The sequence below is a fragment of the Hippichthys cyanospilos genome, chromosome 17, assembly GCF_059441005.1.
Source record: "Hippichthys cyanospilos isolate Australia breed blue-spotted pipefish chromosome 17, RoL_Hcya_1.0, whole genome shotgun sequence".
Taxonomy (NCBI): Eukaryota; Metazoa; Chordata; class Actinopteri; order Syngnathiformes; family Syngnathidae; genus Hippichthys; species Hippichthys cyanospilos.
Window position 1 is genome coordinate 11776050 of NC_142385.1, and position 18209 is coordinate 11794258.

At 41.8% G+C, this 18209-nt stretch overlaps 4 protein-coding genes across 5 annotated transcripts; 2 read left to right on the forward strand and 2 right to left on the reverse strand.

Moving 5' to 3' along the window:
• Positions 1-1341: 1341 nt before the first annotated feature.
• gngt2b (guanine nucleotide binding protein (G protein), gamma transducing activity polypeptide 2b) lies at positions 1342-2008 on the reverse strand. The gene is made up of 3 exons (XM_088439600.1): positions 1842-2008; positions 1678-1766; positions 1342-1591 (listed from the first exon to the last, which is right to left on the reverse strand). The coding sequence occupies exons 1-3, from the start codon at positions 1948-1950 to the stop codon at positions 1463-1465; spliced, it is 327 nt and encodes a 108-aa protein (XP_088295726.1). The 5' UTR covers positions 1951-2008; the 3' UTR covers positions 1342-1462.
• A 1544-nt stretch (positions 2009-3552) lies between these two features.
• tmem101 (transmembrane protein 101) lies at positions 3553-6056 on the forward strand. Its single transcript, XM_088439597.1, has 4 exons — positions 3553-3703; positions 5084-5264; positions 5335-5481; positions 5585-6056. Exons 1-4 carry the CDS (start codon positions 3573-3575, stop codon positions 5891-5893), a joined length of 768 nt encoding a protein of 255 aa, XP_088295723.1. The 5' UTR covers positions 3553-3572; the 3' UTR covers positions 5894-6056.
• Positions 6057-7097: 1041 nt separating this feature from the next.
• On the reverse strand, positions 7098-12835 carry lsm12b (LSM12 homolog b). 2 transcript variants are annotated; one of them, XM_088439598.1, is made up of 5 exons: positions 12598-12835; positions 10161-10294; positions 9529-9638; positions 9323-9449; positions 7098-7782 (listed from the first exon to the last, which is right to left on the reverse strand). In XM_088439598.1, the coding sequence occupies exons 1-5, from the start codon at positions 12722-12724 to the stop codon at positions 7690-7692; spliced, it is 591 nt and encodes a 196-aa protein (XP_088295724.1). In that variant the 5' UTR covers positions 12725-12835; the 3' UTR covers positions 7098-7689. The 2 variants fall into 2 exon arrangements, with proteins under 2 accessions (XP_088295724.1, XP_088295725.1); XM_088439599.1 differs by lacking the exon at positions 12598-12835 and adding an exon at positions 11867-11884 and having other exon boundaries at positions 10161-10340.
• g6pc3 (glucose-6-phosphatase catalytic subunit 3) lies at positions 12402-18151 on the forward strand. Its single transcript, XM_088439596.1, has 6 exons — positions 12402-13302; positions 14539-14645; positions 14746-14836; positions 16048-16166; positions 16327-16468; positions 17376-18151. Exons 1-6 carry the CDS (start codon positions 13085-13087, stop codon positions 17713-17715), a joined length of 1017 nt encoding a protein of 338 aa, XP_088295722.1. The 5' UTR covers positions 12402-13084; the 3' UTR covers positions 17716-18151.
• Positions 18152-18209: the final 58 nt, after the last annotated feature.

Below are 18209 nucleotides of genomic sequence, written 5' to 3' on the forward strand. Positions count from 1 at the left end.
GCCACATCTGTTGTCGGAAGATGTAAAGAATGAGACTTTAACAGATTTCGCAATTTTTTCATGACAACGGAACCTTAAGTAAAAAAACAAAAAAAAAAAAGTCACTCAAGATTGCCATTAAAGCGATAAACAACCGGCAATGTCCTAGGGATGGGCTAACATGTTGTAAAGGTGCTGATATGTGCTCAACAACATCAACGGAAATATGCGGACTTCATATCAGAAAGCTGTTGGCACTTGTTCTGTGTCACAACTGAAAGATATCATTTTGCGTAACCAAAATACTCTGAAAATAAACAAAATCAACTGATCAATTGACGCACGTTGAAAGGCACATTTTAATCATTTCTGCCCCAAAAATGGCAACTACGGGCAGAGGGCCTCGCTGCCCAAGAACAAAAGGACAAGGAGAATCGGTACAAAAACAAAGAACAGGGAAAAATGCAAATACGACACTCTAAAAATACGATAATAGCAAAAGTAACTAAGGTGTACAGTATATCTACATATTTATGAAATCCAAATAGGAATAGGAATATTTATTACATCATAATTAGAGTATTTTGATTTTTGGAGACTTTTGCATTATGGGAGTCCAGGCTAAGCCAATTATAAAAGTCATTGAAAGGCTTGCAAATGTCATAAGTTGTCCACTGGCGCCACCCGGTGGTTTTGCGTTGTCAACAAAAATTTCTATTGCGCCCCGTTTGTGAGTTGCTGTTGAAAGGATTAATGCAAAAAAAATCAGGGGAAATGCATAAAACAATACATCCAAAATTGACAATATTTCCAATTTTGAATGGCAGTAAATGAGCCCGACATGGGCTAAATTTAACACCAATAGGGTGTACCTCGTGAACTCCTATTTACAAGCATTTAGAAGGGGTGGCAGCATGGCATGTTGAATGATGTCATGTTTTGACAATCTATGTAATGTTTTAGCCTCCTAGTGATTTTTTTTTTTTTTTAATTTTGTATGCTTTTCCCTTGACACACATCATTCACACTAAAAAGCCCGACTTGGGTGAAAATTTCCCACAGGGGTTAATATGGAGGAAAAAACAAAAAACACATTTGTACATGGAATTGAATGCCTGGACTGTAAAGACGCATAATTACGTCTTTGGCATTGAATGAGCTCAATGAATGACCGCCGTGTAAATCACAAACTGCCTCCTGACCCGAAAAGGCGCCTAATTGGATGAAGTGACTTCGGAAAGATGCAGGAAGTGACGCTGCGTGGCTAGCACATGCGAGAAAATCCTATTAAGGATTAAATCACTTAACCTCCTTTGAGCATAATGACAATAAAAGTACAACATAATAAAACAAAACAATCAGTTTTTTTCTTCTTCAAGCTAGTTGCATTTAATTACAAATGGCCACAATTTACACACACTTTATACATCTGATTTCGCTACCGCGCTGTACATTGCGTCTTGGAGAAAATTCTAGCCGTGTGCTATGTGACTATACAGCCGCCCTTGTCTCCTTTGTAGGGGTTCTTGTCATCGGGGACCCCCTTGATGAGCGGATCGTTGGGAAGCAGCGCCTCCACAAAGGCGATTGTCTCTGCGCAGTTTGCGTTCACCTACGACCAAAAAAAAAACCGGCAAATTTTGGTGCGGGATTATTCCACGTGCGCTATAACGTAGATTGAAAAAAAAATAGACTTACAGGTGTCCTCGGTGTGTTCACTTCTTTTTTCAGCTGTTCTAACTCCATTTTCAGGATCTCCTTATCGGACATATCCCGAGCCATCCTGACTGCGGCGAGAAAACGAGCATCCTCGTTACGAATGATCGACGATTGGAAGGGAAATTCCGAAAAGCGGTTTTTACCTGCGGAATGGCGGGGATCCCCCAACAAGCAAAGAGAAAAGTGTCCCGCTAAGAGTTTCGCAGCAACTGACTGAGCGCTTCTGCCCCACTGCTCTTCATCCCGGCTCATCTGATCACCTGATGTCACCGGCAATCCCCGCTGATTGGATTAAACTATCAGGAATCGTGACCGCTTGGAGGAGAAAGACAAAGCGGACGCACAATGTTCATTTCGCCGGCAAGTATGTTCAAATGCACTGGCAAACTGTTTTTTTTTTTCCTATTTGTTTTGACTAAAAATGGGATCTGGTTCATCTATGAAAAATTTCTGCAAATACAGATCAATTACGCATAAATACGTCATTGGCATTGAATGACTTCTTGCAATTTTATTTTACACACACAAAAATGTGTCCCTGCTTCTTCTATGGAAAACATTGAGCCAGTCTGTTAAACCAGTTTCCTAATCTGGGTTAGTCTCTTTCACCTGGCAGGTTAAATTCAGTGACGTCATTGTGGATTAGCTGCGATAGATAACTAATGTACAAATAAGATTGAGTGCGTAAACGAGTTTTGACGTTCTACTTGGCAAGTTCTCAAAAAACAAATTAAAGCTGGACTATCTTTTATTTCAGGAAAAAAACACAAAAGTATATCTGCAGAAATTTTCATTTAGAGAGAGAAAACTTTCATTATTAAAAATGTACATCTTATAAAGTCGTATAAAGCGACGTAAAAAAAAAAAACAAACAAGAGGACAGTCCTCCAGTTCTCCTCTAGGTGGCGGCGTCAATTTTTTTCTGAACGCTTCCGCTAGCCTTCAGTTGTGCCAGACAATAGCAAAACGCCTCTCACAAGACCCGTTCCTTTCAAAATAAGAGGTTTCGACGATTCTATTCGAGTTTAATCAAAACAAGCAAAGATTTTACTTTGACATGATGTGACGAGGCGCGACCAAATGAATAAATCACCTTTTTTTTCGTAGAACACCATAATATTTTATTATATTTACACCATACAAAGTAGATAAGACGTAACAATCTAAGGAAAAAGACAAAATAATGACTTACAAAATAAGAGGTTATTTTATTTTAGTTGTTTCCTTGGTTAAAACAAGCAAACAACTTTACTTCAGTGTGGAGCGACCAAATGAACAAACCACCTTTTTCGTTGGAAACTGTATTTTTCTTTTCTTTTTTTAATCCTTCAATTCGGGATAAAACTTTTCATTTTTAATAAGTACTAAGTAGAAGACACGAAAGACTTAATAATGATAATAAAAAGACGCATAATGATGGCCTCCAAGAGCCTCACGAAGTGTTCCTTTCAAAATAAGATAGTTCAATGTGTCTATTCTTGTCAAATCAAGCAATACTTTTACTTTGACAAGACGTTGTTAGCTGTTGCAGATCAAATTTAGAGTGATTTTTTTTTTAGGTAAACGCCACATAGGTCTGTCTACAAAAAATCTTTTTGCGATTAAAACAATATTTTAAATATACATACGCTTATTAAGTCAAAACAATCGAGAATCAATCCTAGAGTTCTCCTTTAGGCAGCAGTATAAAAAAAAATCCTTTTCCGGTAGCTTTCAGTTTTTTCGGCCAATAGCAAGGCGTCTTTCTTCTCCGGCGAAACGTTCCCTTCAAAGTAAGAGATTCAGACTGCTCTATTAATGTCGTTTAAATTGTCAAGACACGCAAACACTTTTACTTTGACATTAGTAGGTCGACATTGCGCTAATCGGCCAACATGGCGGCGACGAGGAGGAAGCAGCTGTTGAGGATTCTTAGCCAGTTGGGTGCTTTTATTCTAACGCGTTTTGGATTCTGGAACTGCTTCTGTATGTTAATGCTGTTTGCCGAACGAGCTGACTCCAAAAGGTAAAATAAATACGTAACTTAAAAAAAAATAATAATTAAAAAGTCACTAGGGGAAATACTTAAATAGCCGTGCATGGTTAAGCCAGCTGAAAGCTAACATCAATTCGGGATTCAATGTGATGGAATGTTGAAATAGTTGTATTTGATTTTAAATCAGTTATTTGCTCGTAGAATGCATGACTTGCTTGGGGTTCCATCGGGGCGGTCCACTTGCGGGTTCTGCAATATTGACACACCCTGAGGACTCTTCCTGTAATTACGTTCAATTGTGTATCATTACGCCTGCCCACGCTCAACTTGCCTATATACAACTTTTTTTCTTAAACCGTACGAAAAGGTAAATATATTTTTTTTATGTTTGTTCATAAAATGCATAATTTGCATAAAATGAATGTTAACAATTAATGAATTCATTTTAACTCAAATATGCAGAAGCAAAATGCCCCAATATAAATTCTCTAGGAATACAGAAAATTTAAAGAAAATGTACCAGAATAAAATGGTCCTGTAGTGTCTCATTTTGGACGCTGGGTGGCACCCTCACAAAGAAGAAGTCATATTACATCGAATACGGAAAATATGCGGGCTAACTGCTGGAAAAAAAAAGTTCCATTTAAAAAGAAATACAAGGCTTTTTGTTTATCAAAGCAAACCCAAATGTGTGGTAATGACCCAGATGGCAACCCCTACGCATTGTGAATCTCTTTGAGGGGTTCCAAGGATTTCATCTGCACTGACCTGGAGCACGATGAAGCTAGATGCTAATCTAGTGTAGTGTTACACTTTTTGTCATTTATAAGCAAACTATTTTGCAAAAGCACTGGTCACTCCAGCATGTAAATTGCAGTGTTCACTGGATTATTGCTTGTGAAGATTATGGACAGAGGACTACCTTAGAATCGTTTTGTGTACACCAAAAGAAAAGTTCCATTACAAGGTTTTTTTTTTTTAAATATACAAACAATAGCAATAGTAATTATATTACATAGGTCACAACAGGCACGTTACTGTTGTGTTGGTGCAGTATTCTAACAAGCCTATTATGTCTGTTGTTTTAAACTTGCAACTTGTTTAATCTGTGTTAAGAGCATGATGTTGCATTAACCAGTGAGAAAAAGTTTTGAATAAAATTAAAAATTGCCAAGACCTCCAAGTACCATTTGTCGATGCAAATATTTGATGTTACAACCCTTTCTAAAAAAAAAAAAAAGGCAAAATTCAGCAGTCTGTAGCTCACACACCTGTTCCAATTGATGCCAAATTTTAGATTGTGTTGCGCCACAAGTACACCAAATATCATGAAAATCTGTTCTAAATATGTACAGAAATTTCACAATACAAACTGTCACGATAAGACATGCTTTGGATTGCCGCTCACAGGAAGCCCGACATCAGCGTGCCGTACCTGTACGTGGACATGGGGGCGGCGGTGTTGTGCGCCAGCTTCATGTCTTTCGGCGTAAAGAGGCGTTGGTTCGCCATGGCCGCCGCCGTCCAGCTGGCCATCAGCACGTACGCCACGTACATCGGCGAGCAGGTCCACTACCCCGACTGGCTCAAGGTGGGCGTCCCCGCACGACTGCATCCATCCCACGTGACTTGAGCGGACAAACAATCGACCCCCTTCGCAGGTGCGCATGTATTCCAGAGCGCTGGCCATCATCGGGGGCTTCCTGGTTCTGGCCAGCGGGGCGGGCGAGGTTTACCGGCAGAAAGCGCGCAGCAGGTCCCTGCAGTCCACCGGGCAAATTTTCTTGGGGGTTTACCTCATCTGCGTGGTGAGACGCATCTCCTCAGTGTACCTCAGTAATAATTGTGGTGTCAAGGCAGGGTGAAAAACCACATAACGCAAACGGTACCCGCCTTGGCGTGCGCTCGCAGGTGTACTCGTTGCAGCACAGCAAAGAGGACCGTCTGGCCTACTTGAACCACCTGCCGGGCGGCGAGGTGGCGCTGGCCCTGCTGGCGGCGGCGTTGGGCGCCTTGGCGCTAGCGTTCCTGTCGGGGCGCTACGTGCGCACGGCGGCGCAGGTCCTGGCCACGGCCCTGCCGCTGGTGGTGCTGCTCATCGACGGCAACCTGGGCTACTGGCACCACACTCGCAAGGTGGAGTTCTGGAATCAGATGAAGCTCATCGGGCACAACGTGGGAATTTTCGGCGCCGCGCTCATCCTGGCCACGGACGCTTAGGAGAACACAACTGCGGACGTCCTCGGAAGGGAAATGCTAGAGGACAGCACTCCATTTTTTTTTTTATATTTAACACTGATGTTTTTTGCAAGCTTTTGATGTAAATATGTCTTTTTATACAATTGCATTGTTATTTTGTCATTAAAATAAGCTGAACATGCGATTTCATCGTGTGGCATCATTGGGATTGAATATAACCACAATCAGGATCATTTAATTCAATTTGGGTCTGGAAGGGGGCTCCTCCCACCTGTGGTCCCTTCTGAAGGTTTCTGATTTTCCCTAAATTGGGGTTTTTGAGTTTTTTCTTCCCCTTCTAAGAGCTTTGATCAGGGGATGTGATTGTGTACTTATAATAAAAATATGTCCCTGTATGACTTTTCAAAAAGTTCTCCTCTTCACCTGTGAAGCTCTTGGAGACTTTGGTGATTCAGGGCTATACAAATAACATTTTGATTTATTAAAAGCATTTTTTTGTTTGATATTTCTACTGTGAAGACATTTTTTTTTTGCAGTATTGCATCCAATCCTTTGACCATTACATCAAAGGAATTTCACATCAATTGGTAAGCATTGGAAAAAAAAAAGACCAGGGAGCTGAAATTTCACCCAGATGGTGACATGTTAGCATTGAACGTCACATTAGCAGGAATGCGCCATCCCTTGGCCAAAATACTGAGACAATGATGTGGAGGAAAATGACCCCAACGGTCAAAATACCCAAATGGATGCAGTAAATCACTCTTACCTGCTGCTGCAAAAGCAACGTTTTTTTTTTTTTGGCCAGTATTTTATAAATACTGAAAAATCTATCAAATATATTGCTGTAAACATTCTACAGGTGTAACTTTTAATGAGCACACTTCTTTATTTGACCAGTGAACACCCATACTAAAAGAAAAAACATGAGCTGTTCAAAAAAGATGCCCCCTCCCCCAAAAAGGCGGAGCTTAGCTCGGAGCACCCACAAGATTCATTCGGCCCTGAGTTCGGATTCGTCTTTGGCCACGTCCCCCCTATTAAGGAACAGCCTCAAGGGCAAAACATAGCGGGGAAGTGAAACGTGACTTTTATGACAACGCGACACCATTTTGAAAACATTCACAATGATTCCGATGCGGACTAATTGCAGTCTCGGCTGTAAACATGTAAATTGTAAAATACATCAAAAGAAAGATCTTGGCGCTTCAAAAAGTGGCTGAAATTTACAGTCAGAATTTTTGTTATGTTTTATTTTAGAAAATGTCCTTTAAAGTGTGGCGTTTCAAGTCACATTTTTGTTTTAAAACACAGAAAATACAGACAGTAGAACATGGGAGACGGCCGAAAGAAAAACAAATAAAATGAAAAAAAAAAAAAAAAAGATGACAGAAAATAAAGCTAACAAAGCCTTTCTGACTGCGCTAGTTTTTGTCCTTTCTGAAATGGAACCGAAGGTGAAGAGAAGGAAGGAAGGAAGGAAGGAAGCAAGGAGACGAGGGTTCAAGTTAGTTTTAGGAAACTATGGTGGCTTTATGGTTCATGATTAAATTATTCTTTATAAAGTCTAATTTAAGATTTTATCTTTCCTCTCTTTTTTCATTAAATGGGTTTTTTTTTTCTTCTTTTTAACATCTTCATGACCCAGGAAGGAACCTCAAGCGCACCGCCTCGTAGCGGACGCCCGCGCTCAGGACAAGGAATGCCGACTCGGTTTGGCGGCGGCGGCGGCGGGAACGGCGGCCCCCGGCCTCGGACCCCACCCCCCCACCCCCGATCCCCCTGTCGCCGCTGCCCGGCTTCCCCGCGGCGGCGCCTCAAGAAGATAAAGTGGAGTCCTTCTGTGTTTGCTGTGCTTGTGAACGCTGCATGGACTTCTGACTTTCCACGTCTCTAAAATGTTTCTCCACCTGGGGCGGGAGCAAATCAAAGAGCGGCGTCAACAACATTCTCCTTTCCTCTCGCGTGTCTTTTACAGGCTCCTGCACCTTCCTCAAAAGTTAAACTGAAGTTGACCTTTAGAAAATACAGTTGAAAAACAAACGTTCTCTTTGGGACGAGCTCCATTTCTGCGTCGCTGGGTAATACCTAGAAATGGGACGAGACCTCTCACGACGAGACCTCACGAGAACAAAACGGCACGAGGTTTTTCGTCCACGCGCAGCACCAGATCTACATTTTTTGGGGTGCTCGTGGAGTAACGAGTGCAAAGGAATACGTAGGATTCGTGACGATGAACAGCCAAACGCGGCGACAAGGCTAGCCCAAGCTTCGGAATAAATATTGGGACGCTTCCACTTTGATGTTCTTCATGGGAGCATGTTGCAAAAAGTTTTTGGTTTGCAAAAACACGACAGCGGCATTCTACGATACGACCCCCGTTGTCAGCGTTTAGCACAGCGTCTTGCATAAATTAGCCGCTAGTCCTGTGCAGTCAAGATTAGTTTATAGTAGCCAAAAATGAGTGCACACATTGATCCTTACACGATCGCAGTTGCTACTGATCACTTTTGAACTTACTTAAGTTGACTTTTGCGACCTTCAGACAGCAGTTGGAAGTGATCCCATTCCGTTTTGCCCCGTGTGTGACCTTTATCTGACTCCTTAATGGTATTGTAAATGACACATCGGATTTTTTTCAAATGCGACCCGTCAACTTGGATACGTGGTTCTGAAACGGATCCACATCCAATCATTTGATTTCAGTCTGAATGGCCAAGTTACATTCATCCGGCCCGCACGTGACAAATAAGCTGCAAACGTCACAATTCTGAGCTCAAAATGGCAAAAGCAGATGCAGAGAAGACTGAAAATATTCTGACAGCCATTTTAACATGGCCAGGTACTCGACTGGGCCATCCATCGTGACATTTCAGTGTCCTCAATACACATACGGAACAGTTTTGGGCCATTTGTAGGTCACATAAAGGTCACATTTATTTGGAAACGCGAACAACCTCTGTAAAACAATCGGATTTCGCTTTTTAGTATGCCAAAGTCAACCCACTGAGCATAGTTTTTTGTTGTCTTTTGTAAATACGCAATACTATATTTTATGTCACTTAGCACATTGAGTGAAATAACATTTTCAAATAAAGTCAAATCTCACAATATCTATTTTATAAGCGTTTAAAGGGAGCTATTTTACATACAGGTTTACGGCACGCGATTTTTCGTCCATGCACAGCACCAGATCTAAATTTCTAAATCTAAAAAAAAAAAAAAAGAGGAAAAAAACTATCCCAAACCAACAACCAAGTCAAACCAGGGGTTTACAATTTCATGCAAGTGATGCTGCCAGTGGTTTTACCATTAAAACCAATCACTTCAAATTCAAAGCCATGCACGTTCAACATTAAAGGATCCTCTGAGATCCACACAATTATGTTGTAAACAAAGCCGGACAACTGACACGAGTGAAAATAATCTCCATGACAAAAGCATACTCACTATTTTGCGTACATGACTTAAAGCGCTTCCCTCTTTGCCTTTGCAGTTGTCCACCTGGTAAGGCGGCGAGATGACGACGTCGTCCATCACGATAATGTTCTTCTCCTGCCATTTACACTCTTTGATGCTGCGCAGTGGAGATGACGGCGTCAGCCGACGACAAAATGGAGGACAAGGAAAACAACAATACAAGACCTAATGCTTACGTTTTGTGAATAGTCTGGAATAGCTGCTGGCCCTCAACGGACACCCCAGCGCTGATTGCATAGGCTTGGGACAGCTTGTCCTCCTTTTCTGTCTTTGCTCGATTGGCAAGCTGCAGAAAAAATAAAAAGCAGTCAGGCGCTAGGCTGTACTAGCATTCCTCTTGGGCCAAAACACCCAAGAATTGGAGAAAAAAAATCCTGATTTTTGTGGAACTACAACAGGTTCAATTAGCCGTTAAGATGTTAGCTTTTAAACAATGCACAGGCATCGACGCGGACACCTATTTGGACTCGTTGCTAACCGAGTCCGGAGCACAAAGACAAGCACTTATTTAAGTCTTAGGACAGGGTGTTTTATTTAATTTCATCCCCCGAAATATTAGTATTAGCTTAAGCCTACGGTGCAGGTTTTCCAATTAAGATGTTTTGGTACATCTGCATTTTAATGTACTATTGCTCACATGGGGAAAAAAAAAAAAAAAAAGGAATGTGTCACACACGCGCACAAAGCACGACCCCGAGTTACACGCACCCCAAAACAATATGACATTGTATAAAATAGCACAGGGTTTACGCATGTTAATACTTTCCCGCAAATATGGGGCTCATCTCATTTTGAAAGAGATGCTGACCTTGCTGACATTCAGCGATGCTAGAGGGGGCGGAGTCTCAGTGCGGTCAGTGATGATGTCCACTTCGGAAACGTAGGCTAAGTTGATCAGGACGACGTCGCTGAGGTTGGGCTTGCCGCTGGAGGAAGCGCATTCTGGAGGGCGGGAAGTCAAGGAGCGTGACATCATAGCTTTTTATTTCTATTCAAAATGAAAATACATTGAATGTAAATTCGGTAAAAATAACAAGTAAGCGCTTGAAAAATATCAAAGCCCATCCTTAACCCTTGTGCAGTATTTTGACCATTTTTTTGGGGTCATTTTGAGTAGAGGACAAATCAGGACTATCCAATTAAGTTTCATGCGCTTGCGTGGAATGCAATTAACTTTTCTGTCTTGCAGAGACAAAATGGACAACAGCGGACAAAATTGAGCTTGGTCTCAGGAGGGATAAAAAAGCACAAGTGCTAGCACATCAATTTTGAGGAGCTAACGAGCTAATGAGCAGCCTTACATCAGCCCACAGCAAACACCCTCCAAGGACAGTGAAAAGACAAAAAAAACATACTCCAATTGTCAATGAACAAAACCCCTTACGTAAAAACAAACGGAATTTTGCCAAAGACAACATTCGACTAGCACGCTGATCTCAATACTCCAACCTCCAGGATCTCAACAATGGTCAAACCTTATTTAAAAAAAAAAAAAAAAAAATGCTTGCAAAAATCCACCTAAGACTCTGCTACATTACTAAACATACATCAGCCAACCATTTTCAGCCACTTTGTAGAGAACCTGCTCCTTCCTTGACAATCACGCTATGTTTTTATGGTTTAATAAATGTGAGTGGTGCAAGTTAAACTCCTGTTTCCATCATTTTTGTCCACTATACGCTGCTGTTAAACAGGGAACGGAATGGCACTATGTACACAATTTTGATCTGTGAATGACAGAATGAAAGTTACAGAAAGATATTGAAGTGGGTGTCTCAGCAAATGTGATTGACGCGTGGATCAAACTTTTTTCGGCATTGTTAGAGAACAGAAAATTGTGCTAAATACACTGAAGCAACTAACCAACAGCTGGACACGTGCACACAAAAGTTAACATTAAATTAAGCGTAGCTAGTAATATCACCTAGCTTTGTTAGTCGCGTAAGTCAAACTTGCTTTGAGCGAGATCGACTTTCACAAACATAGAAAGAAATGCAACTTTATATTACGCTGAATGTTAAGTCTGATTTATGGCAACTTTTTTTCCTTAAAAAAAAAAAAACAACAAAAAAGTTTTCATTACAGCAAGTCAACTAACAAAAAATGTAATCTTTTTGCGTATTATTGTGATTTATTGAGGGGACGTTGCACAGTTTTCCCTCAGTCGCTAACTTGCTCCTTCATTTCAAGATATCCAAAACACCGCTTGTTTTGTTGGCATAATATTCCCCTTGGCCTAACCTGATTATCATGCAAACCGTAATACTCGTTTGTTTAGTCTCCTGGTATAATAAGCGTGACCTTGAATGCCAAATGTGTAGCATTGCGATTCGATTCCACATAAGTGTCTCGAGCTAGTTTGACTTTGCACACACGCCTCACGATGCTTCCAATGACACACAAACCGCCAGGTTTCAAACTCTTTTCCCCGTGGAAGCTCAATGCCAATGACAAAAAAGACACGTGCTAAAAAATTGAAGGATTGTGCAAAGGATGTGAGGACAGCGTACGCACACACACATCCACTTGTAGAATCACACACCCATTCGGGGCTGCAGAGTGGTTCGATATGAAGCTAGCGGCTAACAGAAGGCCTCGCTTGCAACAAACGCCCGTCTCTTAAATGCTTCGACTGTCAACATTTGGCTTGAAAAGACGACTCGACTTAAGAGTGGGCAGCGTCCGCATGGCTAACTTGAAGGGAAATCGGCAACGCCAGTGAAAGCTTGACCGATGCTAAGCTAGCATCCTAGCGATGCTAGCATGCCCCACATTGTGCACACGGGAGGGGGGGGGGGGGGGTTGAGCGGGGACACACGGGAAACCCGCGACCCCAAACACGCCTCGCTCCTCGCACGTATCCGCCACGTAAATGTGCGCGAACGCGTTCGAATCGTAACACACCGACGGCACGCCGCGTTAGCCTCGCTAGCTAGCCTCCGTTTGCGCACACACGCGCAGCCATGATGCCTGGCGTTGCCAGATAGTGATCCAGCACTGGCAACACAATGAGCAGATTCAAAACACATCGAGCGGCCGCCGCGGACGCGTCCCCGGATCCCACGCGTGCAACGGCGCCCGGATTCGCGGCTTTTACACGCACAAAGGCGTTGTCCGAGCCCGGCGAGGGCCAATTACGCCTGCGCGGAGCACTATTTGACATTTTCGGGGGAGCCGACAGGCCCTCGGAGCGGGGCCCGGTTAGCCGGCCGAGCAGCCGGCCGGCCCTCGAAGCAAAAGGATACTCAGAGTCAACATCTTGGACTGGTAGTCGAAGGCGACCACCTCCCCTTGCAGCCGCTGGCCCAGGCAGGTGACACAAGAGACATGGCTCCCGACGCTGAAATACTCCCCCGGTCCAGGAGCCGCCATCTTCTCCGCCAGCGAGCCGGAGCGCGTGCCTTACGTAGCGCGACGTGATGACGTAGGCGGGGCGCGTGTTGCGAGTCACGTCGCCACGCCGCCCGGAGCATCCGCCCCCAGATGCGACGTTACGGCAAAAAAAAACCCAAATATGAAATAAACGGCGACGTCACACGGCCGCACGTTGGCCAAACGCGCTTTGTAATGCACGCCGTTGCAATGACACGCGTACACGATGAAAAGTGTGACGTTCGATGTGTTTTTTCACTCATGTGAGCGCGAACTCTACTGGACGCCAGGCGCAACTGCAAGCTTGTCATCAGTCGACCCGTTGCTTGGGACACTCAGTCAGTCACTCAAGGACAAGTGATGGATTGCATCCACACGCACGGCATTTGGATCGCCGAAATTCTCCAGCAGCGGACTAAGAGCTTGGAGAAACTCTGGCTGCTCATCAGTCACGCCGGGGGGCCCAAGGCGGCCTTCCTCTTCGTCTTCCCCTGCACTTACTTTTTCTGCCGGCGGACCGGCGTGGCGGTGATGTGGGTGGCCGTCATGGCAGAGTGGATCAACTTGATCCTCAAAAGGTGACTTGATCTTTTTTTTTCTGAATTATTTGATAGAATATATTCACTTTGCAGTGCGTGAAATAAACAACGCGTGTTATTGGTGGTGTCGCCCAAGCTAGAGTTGCGAAAGTGAAGGATTTTTCATTAAAGTTCAATTTTGTTTTGACGTTTGCTTTTATATATGCAGTTTGTTTGTGCGGCGGGTTTCATAGTTTGCATTTTACAAGGCTTCGTTTTGTTAGGCCTTTAATGAAAAGATTGAATATTTGTTTGGTGCACAGGCAAACAAACATTGGCCCTATTTTCTGACGTAATCAAGTCATTAACTGAATCATCATTTGTTTTGTCCCTTTTCGATACCGTCAATTTTGAAATCATGGCCTGTTTCCAAATAGACTGAAATGAAAACATTGAAAAAGTCTGATTAAGAGACAAAATAATCAACAGCCAAGGTAGTTGAAAACCTTTGGCGACTATTTACTAAATAAATCCATTACTTTAGGAAAGTATAAACTACAAAGGTAATCGATTATTATATCTACTAAAAACTAAGGTTGTCAATTGCAGGTACTGCACTTCTATTTTGTCATTTTAGTTCAAGTCTTTTGTCTTAAAGAGTCTCAAAATGTTATGTGTTTTATGTACTATAAATTGTTGTCAGATAAAACACTTCCATAGCATCTTTTTCTGTCTCCCTTTGTTTAACTGATAATTATTTTAGTGAACATATAAACACATTGCACATAATTCATATATGCAATCATAAATGTGTAAATGCAATCGTATATACTGTATGCTGTATATCCATTACACGTCACAACCTTTTATACATCTTATTCAATTTAGACATTTTTTATAATTTTAATATATTTGTAATATTTACTTAACTGTATTACATTGAATATTATTAAATATGAATTAATAAACAATTTAATGTATAACATAATAATAGAATATATTTAATATTAGTATTTAATACATTTTTATCTTTTTGATTAAAAAACATTTTTTTTTAATATTTAAAAAAAAATATATGGTATATGGGAAAAAAATAGAAGTTCCTGGGAGTTAAAATCAACGACATTTTCTCCATAATTTTGCAGAATTTTATTTGGTTTAATAAGTGTACAATATAGTTTCAGTTTCCGCTTTGCAAAGGAGGACTAATTGAAAATAGATGGAATTTTTCATAGTATTTTATCTATTGAGCATGTGTTAAAATTGTTCCCTTTTTTTTGTCTATTTAATTTCTAGCATGCTTTTTGGCGAAAGGCCATTCTGGTGGATTGGTGAATCCCAATTGTTTGGCAACAGGTTTGCCAAAGTTGAGCAATACCCCTCCACATGTGAAAATGGCCCCGGTGAGAAAATCTATGTATGACCACATCTGTGTTGAAACCCTGCATTCCATTGTTGACCTTTTTTTTCTTCTTTTTTTCAATATGTGTCCCACTTCATCAGGCAGTCCATCGGGACACGCCATGGTCACTGCGGCGGTCTGGTGGGTGATAGCCTCCGACATGCATTCCTTCCTGTATCGGCGTAATGCCAGGTGAGGAGCACCAAAAATTCACCTTCAATCCAAACGAGCATCTAATTCGTTTGTGTGCTAGCTTAATGCTAACGCCTAATAGGAAATGCCATAAATAGGCTAACAAATTGGATTTTAATAACCTTTAACATTCCTGTTACGTTTGTTTGCAAGGGACGGCATGAATGTCACTTTGACCTTTTGACCCTTTTTAGTCGCCCAAATGTGTCTGAAATGTGTATAATCCAGATTGAGTATTTTGTTTTGTCATGTTTTTGGGTCAATATGACCCGTAGTTGTGCGCATTTATCCAAAAGTGTCCAAAAACGTTTGATTGGCAAAACACTCACTAAGAAGCAAAGGCAATACTTTAATTTAACTCTTGAGTACTATTTTGACCATTTTTGGTCATTTGTTTCCTCATCAATTTCACATTATTTTAGTCATCGGATGGAATGTCATGTTGTCATCTATCTGGGTGAAATTTCAGCTTCCCAGTCTTTTTTTTTTTCAAAGCTTGAAATGCATTTGATGTAAAGATCAAAGGATTGGACAAAATGCGCACCTGTGCGTTCGTTTTCTTTCTGTGGAATAGACCCATGTGGACGTACTGAAAAGGTTCCGAAACTTTTTTCGGTGTGTATTCCTGCTAACTTTGTAACGAATGTCTCTTGTTCAACATAGCATTTATCCGAAAGTGTCAACAACCTACAAAGAAAGTAACAATTCATTACATTTGTTTCCCTAGATTAGTACATCCTGGGTCAATTTGACCCAGGGTCATGTGTAACTATCCCAAACAGTTTAGAAACAGTTTTTAGAAAGCGCAGTAATATTCTTGGGTCATTTTTGACTTTATTTATCAAAAAAAAAAACTTGTATTAAAAAATGACACCCACAACATAACAGGAAGTTTAAAGCAACAGATATCTGAACACTAAGAGTGCTGCAACACAGAAAGACAGACAGTATAACAAGGCTCACAGGCATATATTCTTTATCCTCTGTGAAGAACAACTTATTACAAAGGCTTACCGGTTAGCTAGGCAGTCAGAATGTACGCGTAAATTACTTAATACTGCCCCTGGTGGTCCAAGATTCACACAACAAGAGGAGCAGTACAATGTCCTTTGAACTGAAGTAAAAAAAAAAAACAAAAGTGTCAAAAACTGTTAACTTTTCATCTGCCCGTCCACTTAATTTCTTAATTTGTATTCTTTTTTGTGTTTCAGCATACCAGTCACGAACATACCGTACGCGCTTTACGGGATTTTGCTGGTGGCCGTCGGTGCCTCCAGAGTGTTTGTTTTAGCCCACTTCCCGCATCAGGTGGTTACCGGTTCCATTGCAGGTCTGAGCGCTTTTCAGCTATTTGCTTTGGATTAGGAAAAAAAAAAAAAAAAATTCGGTGTTCAAATTGACTCTGCAAATAGCGTCCTGACTTTGTTTCATGTGTGCAAATTGATTTGACAAATAATGACTTAGCTTAATTTTTTTTTTTTTTTTCAAAGGCCATGTGATAGGAAAGTACCTGAACCGCAGGGTGCCGATAAGGCGCCCATTCGGGTTCTTTGCTGCCGTCGCCGGATTCTTGCTGCTGGTCACGGTGATTGTGAATGGCGGGCTGTGGCTGATGGGCGTCGACCTTTCTTGGTGAGTCATGTTTGGCGGCTTATTGTTAGCCTGTGCACCAATTGCTGATTATAAAAAAGTGATGTGAAAATTGTTTTTTTTATTGCAATGATTCGAAGTATGATTCCCAGCCACTGTTACGAGTAAAGCGCCAGTCAAAAGTTTGAAAAACACCTCCGATTTCACATCTCCTCACACACATTAACTCATTCACTGCCATTGACGACTATAGACGTCAAAGATCCGGACGGCTATAAAAGTGTTTCATTTCAACCGGTCCAGTGATTGAGTTCAGATTTCAAGAATTGCAAGCTATTAACACTTGAAAATGAATGCATCACCGGGAAGTAATTCCGGTTCATAAAGCATCATCCGCATCGTAAACTAACCGAGAAAAAGTGCAAAGCTCAATGAAAAGTGCCCTCTGAAGAAAAACATTTCTATTTCACAAATAACGACTTGGTGTTAATGTACAATTCCAGAAATGTTCAAACCATGAAAAATAAATAATCCAATCGAATTTTACAAAAAGGGTCTCAATTGACAGCTGTATATATTAGGAATCAGGTGAGAAACTCAACGCCATTTCACACTGGTAAATGATTTTTTAGGGTGAGAAAAGCAGAGGCTTTTGTCATGCAAACTTGGGAAACTTTGCCCCCTGGTGGTAGGATGACAACGCTTGATTTGACACGTAGTGTAACCGGCTTTTTGAACGTTAATATCGCAGAGGATCACCTTAATTAATCGTGGCAGCCAATATCATGATCGCGATTAAAATTTAATTGTGCAGCCCTAATACATACATACAAATACTACAATACTATGTAATTTTTTTCATTATTTTACAGGGCAAAAAAAAGCCCCCCAAACCCATTGCAAAAATTGAAATGCACTTATGAATAACAATGTTTCTTTCACCTTGCAGGTCTTTGACACTGGCGAAGAAGTGGTGCAGCTCCTCCGACTGGGTCCGTCCCGACGTGGCCCTGTTCACCTCACTGGCCCGTGATAGCGGGGCCATGCTGGGTCTGGGTCTGGCCCTGCACTTGAAGCCCCGCAGCTTGGTAGTGTCCCTGGGGTCGCTGGTGGCGTCCCTGGTGCTGTCCTCCATGGTTCTCTACTTGGTGTTCTGCGTACCCATGCAGCCGCAACCATCGGCGCGCTACTACATGGAGTTTTTCATCAAGTTCTTCTTGGTGCCGCCGATCGTGGTGCTGGCGCCTGCGCTGGTCCGTTTGTTGAACCGCAAGATAAAGAAGAACTAGAACGATTGTAGAACTAGTAGAAGACATCTTAACATGACATCTGAGTTGACCTTCTGCGACCCAGCCTATTCATTTGTGTCCACTGTAGCGGACATTTGTTTTTGCTCTAGACCTTTTGACATAATTTGACTAAGTCCCAGCGTGCTCAGTGGAGGACACGGCGGCCTTTTCACTGACATCACATGTTTGGGTGGGACGCAACAAAACATTTGAATAGGCTGGGTGAACCTTACGGCATATGAATCATAAATTATTCATCAATGCCAGTCGGATACATTGTGGTGGTGTACATAATGCGTTTCTTGTCACGGTTGCTGTAATTCCAGCGCCAAATTTCCTTCAGGTGGGACAAAGGTTTTTGTACTCATATTTAACTTGTCAAAGTCCTACGTATTGCCGTAGAAGTCACGTTGCATACAATAAATGACTAAACATACCTTGTTTCAGTAGGCAACCATTTATAAATATGTTTTCCCCCTCTCAATACATTTTAC

Bases quoted from the DNA above. Each gene is read 5' to 3' on its own strand.
- gngt2b (XM_088439600.1), bottom strand. From the start codon at position 1,950: ATGAGCCGGGATGAAGAGCAGTGGGGCAGAAGCGCTCAGTCAGTTGCT. The intron at 1,767-1,841 runs GTAAAAACCGCT...TTCTCGCCGCAG, and splicing joins GGATCCCCGCCATTCCGCAG to TCAGGATGGCTCGGGATATG. The intron at 1,592-1,677 runs GTAAGTCTATTT...TTTTGGTCGTAG, and splicing joins TGAACACACCGAGGACACCT to GTGAACGCAAACTGCGCAGA.
- tmem101 (XM_088439597.1), top strand. From the start codon at position 3,573: ATGGCGGCGACGAGGAGGAAGCAGCTGTTGAGGATTCTTAGCCAGTTG. The intron at 3,704-5,083 runs GTAAAATAAATA...TGCCGCTCACAG, and splicing joins GAACGAGCTGACTCCAAAAG to GAAGCCCGACATCAGCGTGC. The intron at 5,482-5,584 runs GTGAGACGCATC...GTGCGCTCGCAG, and splicing joins GGGTTTACCTCATCTGCGTG to GTGTACTCGTTGCAGCACAG.
- g6pc3 (XM_088439596.1), top strand. From the start codon at position 13,085: ATGGATTGCATCCACACGCACGGCATTTGGATCGCCGAAATTCTCCAG. The intron at 13,303-14,538 runs GTGACTTGATCT...TTTAATTTCTAG, and splicing joins ATCAACTTGATCCTCAAAAG to CATGCTTTTTGGCGAAAGGC. The intron at 14,837-16,047 runs GTGAGGAGCACC...TTTGTGTTTCAG, and splicing joins CTGTATCGGCGTAATGCCAG to CATACCAGTCACGAACATAC.
- lsm12b (XM_088439598.1), bottom strand. From the start codon at position 12,724: ATGGCGGCTCCTGGACCGGGGGAGTATTTCAGCGTCGGGAGCCATGTC. The intron at 10,295-12,597 runs GTATCCTTTTGC...CCCGCCCTCCAG, and splicing joins GTCCAAGATGTTGACTCTGA to AATGCGCTTCCTCCAGCGGC. The intron at 9,639-10,160 runs GTCAGCATCTCT...TTTTTTCTGCAG, and splicing joins CATCGCTGAATGTCAGCAAG to CTTGCCAATCGAGCAAAGAC.